Here is an 8,882-nt window from a genome sequence, read left to right as displayed (position 1 = left end):
CTTGAAATTCACTACAGTACATGTGTTGATTATCAGTCTAGTTCTCACACACACCTGAATGTAAGATAATGGTCTGCTCCTTATTCACAAAGATTTGAATCAAGAAATAATCAAAACAACATTTTTAGTTTGATTTTCTTGATATAGGTCCTCCATCAGAAAAGGCACAAGAAACAATCATTTTCATTGGAGTCTGTATTTAAGGAATTGTATCAACTGATTATCTGACCTAACTCAGGTAAGATAACAAAAACGGGGAATGCTGCATTTCAAATTTTTCTTTTTTATATTGTTAAAGACCCGCTACAATTAAAATTGGGCTTTCATGTTATTTTTTATTTTAAGCATTGTTAAATCATGATTGAGGACATATATTAGGAAAATTAAACTCAAGTTTGCATTTGAGTATTTATTTTTTCAAACTGTTGTGAATCAAGAGCAGACGAAACAATGCTGTTGTAAAAAGCTTGTGGCAGTGGCATAGGTGCGACAATCGGCCATAAGCTCCTTGCTCCACTCCATTCTGATGCATCTACTTCCAAGCAAATGGATCCATGTACATCTCTGTTTTCCTAATCCGACTTGGCTCAGAACTACACAGCTGGATAGCGCCAATATTGCGTGGCATTTTACTAGCACTGCTAATGTTAATGAGGCTCTAAGCTAGTGGGAGAAAGTGTTAAAAGATATCAATGGGAATCGAGGCTTACTGTATTTTCCGGACTATAAGTCACTATGGAGTATAAGTCGCAGGAGCTAAAAAATGCATGATGAAGGAGAAAAAAAAAAAAACATAAGTCGCTCCGGGGTATAAGTCGAACTTTTAAGAGAAAATTCCAACATTTATGAACAAATTCAACAAGCCTGAAATAACGTTGCATTTGACACCAAAAGCGATTCATGCGTCAAATTTGAGTCCACTACTTCTTTTGACGGGTGTCAAATTTAATGCTCAATGCTCGTCTAAAAATGTGTTCATAAACTAGATGCTCCCATTGCGTGTGGAGAAGCCTCATCGCTACATGATGGAGGCTTTGATTGTATACCTCGTTTAAAATACACGGAAGATATGATGTTGAGAGATTAAGATTATTTTAAAGAGCTCCACAAGAGCATCAATAATCATGTCTCCATTCTGTCTTCAGGAGAACAGTCTTTTTCTTAGGTAATTGTTACCTTCAAGCCCACAGGAGCAGCATCTGAATGATGGCGTTTTCAGCTGCTCTTCTGTCTGTAACCCAGTTTGATGGTTTGCTGTCTCGCACTAGTCCAAGGAGAGACAAATAAATCAATAGTAATAATAATAATGTCTTGATGAGGAGAAGGATCAGATTCTCAGCAATGTTTGTTTTGAACGGAACTACTTCTTCTGCGTTTCTGTCAGCAGACAGCAGCAAATACCGATGCACAAACTTACACTGCCCTCTAGTGGTTGTTAGGGGAAAACAACCACTACATGGCAAGTGGTTGTAAATGGAGAAGATAACGAATATATGAGCCTAGTGATGTCTTAAAAAAAAATCCCAAATAAGTCGCTCCTGAGTATAAGTCACACCCCGGGTAAATCTATGAAAAAAAAAATGTGACTTATGGTCCGGAAAACGCAATACTTCCGCATCAACAGTCTCGTCCACAACTCAGATGAGAATTTCTAATGAACTACTGCCCCTCTGCAAAAATTATGATCAAGAAAACAACTTTTTTTTTTAGCTACGCATAGTCATAATTAAAAAGACCACCGCTTATTAGAGTGAGACTTTAAAAGGCCCAGTCCAATTAAAATAGCCTTTTTTGTGTTTTTAACATGTTCTTGTTGCATTTTTCTCATAGTAGAGAATCAAATAAAAGAGTTTGAGATTCAAACTGCATTTGAATATTTTTTAATTCAAATCACGTTGGATCATGAGCACATTAAAATCGGATGCTTGAAAATGCCAAGACTACTAAAGGCTACTAAAATGGGGATGCCAAATTCTCCTCTCCCCCTGTGCGCACCCAGGCCCGCTCATGCTTAGGGGTGCAAGACATGATGAGCGTTCAACAGCTCTGGTGTAGCAAATTGTGATTCTGGCTCAAAACTGTACTGAATTGATCCATTATTGCTCGTCATTATTTTGGCACCACTAATGTTAGCTTGAGGCTATGAGGTCACGTGTGAGCGTGCAAACAGCTCTCTCAGTGATGGGGAGGGGACGGGTTGCTTTGTGTCAACAGTCCTAACCACAACCCAGAATTATATTTCTAATGAGCTACTGACGGTGTGAATAAAATAAGTCTTAAACAATAACGAAGGCTTTTTGATTTTGGCTAAAAATCACAATTAAAAGATCAACTTAAGTGGATGAAGAAAAATATTTTCTTCATCCACTCAAGTTCTAAATAACCATGTTTTAGTCAATTAGTTTACACTAGTTGGTAACTCCTAAGTGGCTGTAGATAAAATGATTTACCATCAGCTGGTTGCTGGAAGTTTATATAGGCATATCCCAGAGATCTTCGAGTAATAATGTCACGGCACACACGGATTGACACGATAGGTCCAGCAGGGGAAAACTTCTGATAAAGCATGGCCTCCGTAACATCAGGGTGCAGGTCTCCAACATACAGAGAGGCGAGAGGATACCCTGGTCCACTGCTGTTCATTGTGTGTTTGACAGCTGTAAAAAATATTCACATTAATATAGCTTTGGTTCTCAACTTAGTTCCATAAACATTCATTTTTTTTTTAACCCAGTCAGCCAAAACACCACCTTGGGTTTTTGCTATTGTTCATTTGCAGTCTTGCAAAACCATGATAGGGATGAAGAATTAGCAAAAGCAATACATTATTTTCCATGCAATGTACCCCAAATAAGCCTGATTGAACGTTTTCTTCAGTGAAGACATGATCACATACAAAGTGAACACCTCCTACTTTTTAATTTGCAATTTAACTCAATTTTCCACACCTGTGATCACATTGTAGCTTCAGTCCATGCTTCAACTATTAGGGAGGTTTCTTTGAAATAAATATGTGCAAAATTATTACTGAAAGTTTTAAACCTGGTGGTGTCAAAACACATTAAAATGTTTATTTTATAACCTAACCCAACCTATTTGATAAAAAAAATAACTGGGCAGAATTTTGAGAACTGCTATGGTTTATGTCTTAAAACAAAAAGGAGGCCTCAAGGGGGAAAACAGCGCAAAAAAAAAGAAAAAAAACCATGGCGCGCGGGCATTCGGATGACCATTTGTGCCAAATTAAAGAATTTCCACTAAATTTAAATAACGTTTTTTGGGGAAAAAAATAAGTCAAATTTAAAGTATAGCAGTTCCCGCTTCTGAAAAAGTCACAATATTAAGGTACATTTTAATTTTAGAGGGGTTTAGTTTACGTCACAGAACTAGCTTAGTTCTAGCATTGACGAAGGCACACTTCGACTGAGAAAAATGCAGAGCGCGTGCATTAACTTTTTAAAAACTTACTTTCAAAGCGTGGACGTCGGACTTTTTGGAACAGCAACTTGCGGGATCACGTCAGTCGTGAAGTTTTTTTTTTCTTCTTTTTTTAATTATAACCGCGGCACACCTGCACCGCACATCACTATTTTAATTATGCTGTGAAAAGGCCTGGCTGGAACGTCGCATTCCGCGACAAGAAGTAGTTCCCTAAAACTAATGAACTTTTTTTCGACAAAATTTTTTTATGTACTAATAAATTAACGTTGATATTCTATGTAGCATTTTTTACTCTTTAGCCTAAAGTTTTAATGTGAGCAGAAATAAAGACGTAATTTTCCTCTTATCTGAAACAAAACTTTATTTCACTGAATGGTCTTTGACACTTCCCTATTTCTTACATGTATAGTGAAACTAGAATGGTTTTAAGTACATAAACACAAAGCTAGAATTACACCAACCATTGTTTATCTCCATGTCGTCAATGCATTTTATAGCTATTCTAAATTTTCACAACCACGTGTGTGCACTGGGTAATAGACTGTTACAGAAGCAAATTTTAGCCATAAGACTTATCAGTAAAAACAAAGCAAATAGATACCTGATATACAGACAGGCTTCGTTCCACATTCACTAACTGCATTTTCATCAAGCATGATAATGAACTGACATTTTTTTTTCCCAAACAGGTCAGGTTTCAATTCAATGGAGCACTGTCAGTGTAAACAGACCGCCAGCTATGGTGTGGAATGGTGTCTTGAACTACAGTAATGTGGAATGTAGTGGTGATAAAATGGTATTGTGACACTGAGGTTCTTTCCCAAGGAATAAAATGGCTGTTTCCACCCACTAAAACAAACCAGACTTTTTTTAGGCAACAATTCCCATCAGTTTTGACAGTAGACGGATTCACCTGGGTAAAAACTGAGGTGAGATTTTAGCTTGTGTGCTCTAAGCTTTTCTATGACTCCAAACAAGCAGATGCTGCTACCTAATAAGAAAATACTAAATGCTGCAAGAGAAAGCCAGGCACAATTTTTTTTGGGAGAAAACAACCGCTTTAAGAGGAATATTTTGCAAGCAGGGTTGATACAGTGTGGTAAGACATTTTCAATTAACATCAATAAAAGGTTACTTTTAAGTTTTACATACAGATGATAGTCAATCTTGAAAAATACATGGAACCACATCTTTACGCACATACAATTTTCATTGTACTTAGATCAAGCAGCACCTGAACAGTGAGTAAAACTACAATGACAATCCATACTTAGTTTCCAAAAGAAAAAAAAAGGCAAAACAAAAAAGGGAGCACTGCCATTTCCAAAAGCTTAATGTGGAATGTCCTAATGTCTGAACAAATCTAACATAACAATTTATGGGGTCCCTCAGAAATTTTTATCTGTGAATTCGTGAACATGATTTAAGAAGCATTACACCAAGATGTCAGTGTCACAATACAGCCTGCCTCCTTCTGTATGAGTCCACAGCAGAATTGCATTAAGCTAGATATAGGATTGTACACATATGGAAAAAACAAAACCTGTTTTCTTAAGGGGGGGTTGTGAAGTAAAAATGGAACGCCTACCATCACAGTGTTTGGTGGAAAATTAACTGCCAGTTTAATTACCATACAATAAAACCTGCAAATATGAGGATTCACAAAATAAGAAAGTAACAAAAGATGGGGAGGTGAAAAAATGCACAACAAACTAGCCGGGACAAAGGAATTTGGAAGGACGATTAGAATTCACAACACCCCCCCCCCCACCCCCAGAACATGCACACAATCTTTCACATCCATTCACACTTGCTCGCACACTGCACACAGGCCTACACACAAAGCTGACAAAAAGAACAGCAACATGGACTCACTAATCAATACAACATGTTTCCACAAAGTGACTGAATCTGCTAACAACTGAAAATTACCCTGTCACCTCACAGTGAACTGAGAGGGGTAAACTAGTTTGTCAGGAGCAATTCAGGCTGCTTGTCATACAGAAGTGGGAGGGGCTGATGGAGTGGAGGGGGATGTATATAAGCTGTCTGTGTTTAAGATAAGAGTGTAGGTGGATAAACAGTGCAATTCCATTAGTTTTCCCCGTCTCCGGCCTCTCCCTCATCTGCCTGGTTTTCTGATGTCCACAGCTGGCAAGAGAAGAGAAAATAGAAGTTACAACTTCCTGTGAAACAGAATAAAAGTCATCAAGATAAGTCACAATCCAGCGTGCAGAGTAACGCTCACAGTCAGGTTGTCCCTTAGTAGTTGCATGATCAGGGTGCTGTCTTTGTAAGAGTCCTCGTTCAAAGTGTCAAGTTCAGCGATGGCTTCATCGAACGCCTGATAGAATGAAAGGAAACATAAAAAAGGGTTTGGAGTGTCCTTAGTAGTGGTTAAAATTAATGTTTCTCAAAAGTTTATCGTCAAAAATATTTCATACCGTCTTAGCCAGGCTGCAGGCCTTGTCCGGGTTGTTGAGGATTTCATAATAGAACACTGAGAAGTTAAGGGCCAAGCCAAGCCTGATTGGGTGTGTTGGCTGCATCTCTCCTTTGCTAATGTCAAAGGCTTGCTGGTATGCCTGCTGGGAGTTATCCACGGTATCTGCATAAAACAAGATATTTTTTGTTTACAAAAAAAGGAAGACTAAAATAATACCCAGATAAGAATCTTTTAAAGTCTGAAACTCCCTTTTGATTTTTTTTTCAGCGTCACCATGTTCTTGGTAAACAGACAAGCTCTTTAGCTGCAACATTATTTATGGTTTGCCAGCTAAGTGCAAGACTGTAAAGCATACCTTACAAAATGACTGGCTCTAAATCAGGTATGTGTGTAAACATACAAAAAAATACAACTAAAAGGTGATATAAGACAATCAGCTGTTGTTTGGAAAAAAAAATTCACTTTATGTTTAGATTTATACTGAAAGTTCCAATTACCCCCCAGATCAACAGAAGTGTAACTTGTGTCTAATATATATTTTAAATAAAACCCTTTTGAGTAATGTTTTCACTTACCCTTCTTGGTGTCCCCAGAGGCAACCTCAGAAAGGTATCTATAGTAGTCACCTTTCATTTTCAGATAGAACACCTTGCTTTCAGCAGAAGATGCGTTGGCAATGAGAAAGTTGTCCAGTAGCCCCTGCAAGACAAAGTTAAGATATTAAGTTTACATTCGTACATACAATACTTTGCTTTAAAGCTAAAACTAATAAAACAAACTCTTACAAGCACATCGTGGCAGATGTCCTGCAGCTCAGTTTCTATCTTCTCCCGATATTCACGTGCCATCTGCTGTTTTTTGTCATTACCCTCAGTCTTCTGCTCAATGCTGGAAATCACACGCCAAGATGAGCGGCGTGCTCCAACCACATTCTTGTAGGCAACAGAAAGAAGGTTGCGCTCCTCATTTGACAGCTCAGCTCCTTGCTCTGTCACCGACTTCATAGCTGCAGCCATGTCATCATAGCGCTCAGCCTGCTCAGCCAGCTTGGCCTTCTGTACCAGGTCGTTCTTATCCATTTTCTAGACTGTAAGGAAAGAAAATACAGAAGAAAATCAAGTTACATTTAGCAAACCATAAGATATTAAATAATTTGCAGCAGTGACACATTTCCACCAAATATCTAATTGAGTTAATTAAAAGGCAACTTAGTTGTAAGTATCATTAGAAACTAAATCAGAATTTAACCTTTTTTTCTCCTCACTAGGCCTCATGGCAATTGGGTCAGCAATTCTCAACATTTGCTAAGGTTAGCTGCTAGCTAGTTAACAGCGATGCTCAACACTATCAATTCCGTTTACGCCCATTTTCTTCACTGTGAATTTATCCTAAGCAAAAAGGCGAAATCGTTTCAAATGTAAAACACTCGCAGCTGTTCCGTTGTTTCATATACTTGTAATTTTTATTCCCATTTGCGACAACCATCCGGAGCCTCGATGGGTCAGGCTTTAATGCCCTCCCCTAGGGTTGCTAACAGCGTTAGCGGGCTAGCTCATTTCACTATTCATTACTCGGGTTGACAAGACAAATGAGAATTAACTAAATCAAAATGATTACAAATTGTTTTTTAAGAGTATGTTACAACTGATTTCAGGAAGTAAAATATGCTAATTTATCTCGATAAGGCAAAACAACAGGAGTTGCTAACGATCTGCTAGCTACTGTCGTCTGACTGCCGCTGCCCAAATGGAAGCAAGCAGGCCAACCCGAGACTCGTTCAATAAAATTAAACACTGGTAGAGGCTTTTAACGAAACGTATTCATCATTAGTTGAACTGGGAGTAGTTAACGGTGTATAATTGAGTGTACAGCTTCGGGACTTTATACGTTTTGAATAGCTACACCAGGGCCCGCCCGGGCAGACGAGCCTGTCAGAACAAAGTGTCATGGAATCCGACCGTCGGTTAGCTCCGCAGCTAGCTAGAGCGCTAAAGCGAGCCTTTCACAAACCAGCTAGCCTCTCGGTGGTGATGGCTTCTCAAATAAATTTAACCGGACACGAATAAAACAGCCCCTCATCCGATAATCTACCAATGAAAATGTAGTATTATGGTGCGATACTCGAACAATTGAGGTGGGTATACTTACAAAATGTGTGACTTTTAATCCTGCTTTTTTTCGCTCTCTGGACGATTCAGCCTCCGTCCTCCGTCTCGCTCAACGTACAGGGCAGTACCACTTCCGCTACACTGGCACTTCTGTTTCCTTCTTTCTCACCGCACATCTGCCTTACGTAATGCAGCCGCTGCTTGTGTTCAAAGGTAACTAAGATAGTAACATTTCAACTTTTGAAATATTTATCTGCAAAATACTCTGGGTGTGTCTGTTCCTTACGTTTCTGTCAACTATCATTTTCTGGGACCTCGTCATCCTCTCAGTAAAATTATGCAATGATAAATAAATATATTTCTACATATTTACAAACCAATATACATTTTTTATTTAAAATAAATAGTACATTTACTATATAATATGGGTGCTGGTTCTTGTTTGAAGCACAAAGGAGGATTTTAGTGTTTTAGAATTATAATTCTGTTTAAATTACTTTCTTAAAATTATGGCTTTAGTTAACTTTGGGGCTGTTTTAATATTTTTAGCATAGATCAGCAAATAAAACTAGCAGTAAGCATTCATTACCACTTTAATAATAACATTAAAAAATATATTTTTATATTTTTGCTTTTAAAGGTTTGTTCTGCATAAGCCACATCAAGGTCAAAGATCAAGGTCACTGGAGTGAACCTTTAACTTTAAGATAACTGTGACTTTCTCAACACATGTATATTGCAAAATCATTGCATTTACATTTACTGTTTTACTGATCCTCTGCACAAAATGTGACAAATGTAAAAAATATTAAAATGATCAGCTAAAAATTCAACAGTTTATTTTTTTCTTCAACATTTAAAATATTGCAAATGTTTGTAAATTTAAA

At 37.8% G+C, this 8,882-nt stretch overlaps 2 protein-coding genes across 3 annotated transcripts in view; both read right to left on the bottom strand.

Annotated features, from left to right (window-relative positions):
• Positions 1–3,627, bottom strand: part of LOC112159117 (embryonic polyadenylate-binding protein) — a 12,040-nt gene extending 8,413 nt beyond the window's left edge. For both annotated transcript variants that reach the window (XM_024292985.1, XM_024292986.1), the window contains exons 1-2: positions 3,469–3,627; positions 2,451–2,657 (exon numbers count right to left, since the gene is read on the bottom strand). In XM_024292985.1, the coding sequence (XP_024148753.1) occupies positions 2,451–2,643 (193 nt within the window). In that variant the 5' untranslated portion in view covers positions 2,644–2,657; positions 3,469–3,627. The remainder of the gene's footprint in view (positions 1–2,450; positions 2,658–3,468) is intronic.
• Positions 3,628–3,782: 155 nt separating this feature from the next.
• Positions 3,783–8,193, bottom strand: LOC112159120 (14-3-3 protein beta/alpha-1). The gene is made up of 6 exons (XM_024292996.1): positions 8,036–8,193; positions 6,673–6,974; positions 6,463–6,586; positions 5,886–6,049; positions 5,690–5,785; positions 3,783–5,592 (listed from the first exon to the last, which is right to left on the bottom strand). Exons 2-6 carry the CDS (start codon positions 6,964–6,966, stop codon positions 5,536–5,538), a joined length of 735 nt encoding a protein of 244 aa, XP_024148764.1. The 5' UTR covers positions 6,967–6,974; positions 8,036–8,193; the 3' UTR covers positions 3,783–5,535.
• Between the last annotated feature and the right edge of the window lie 689 nt (positions 8,194–8,882).

Source organism: Oryzias melastigma, linkage group LG7 (assembly GCF_002922805.2).
Source record: "Oryzias melastigma strain HK-1 linkage group LG7, ASM292280v2, whole genome shotgun sequence".
NCBI lineage: Eukaryota > Metazoa > Chordata > Actinopteri > Beloniformes > Adrianichthyidae > Oryzias > Oryzias melastigma.
Note: the sequence above shows the minus strand (reverse complement) of the source record. Positions and strands in the feature narration are given on the sequence as shown.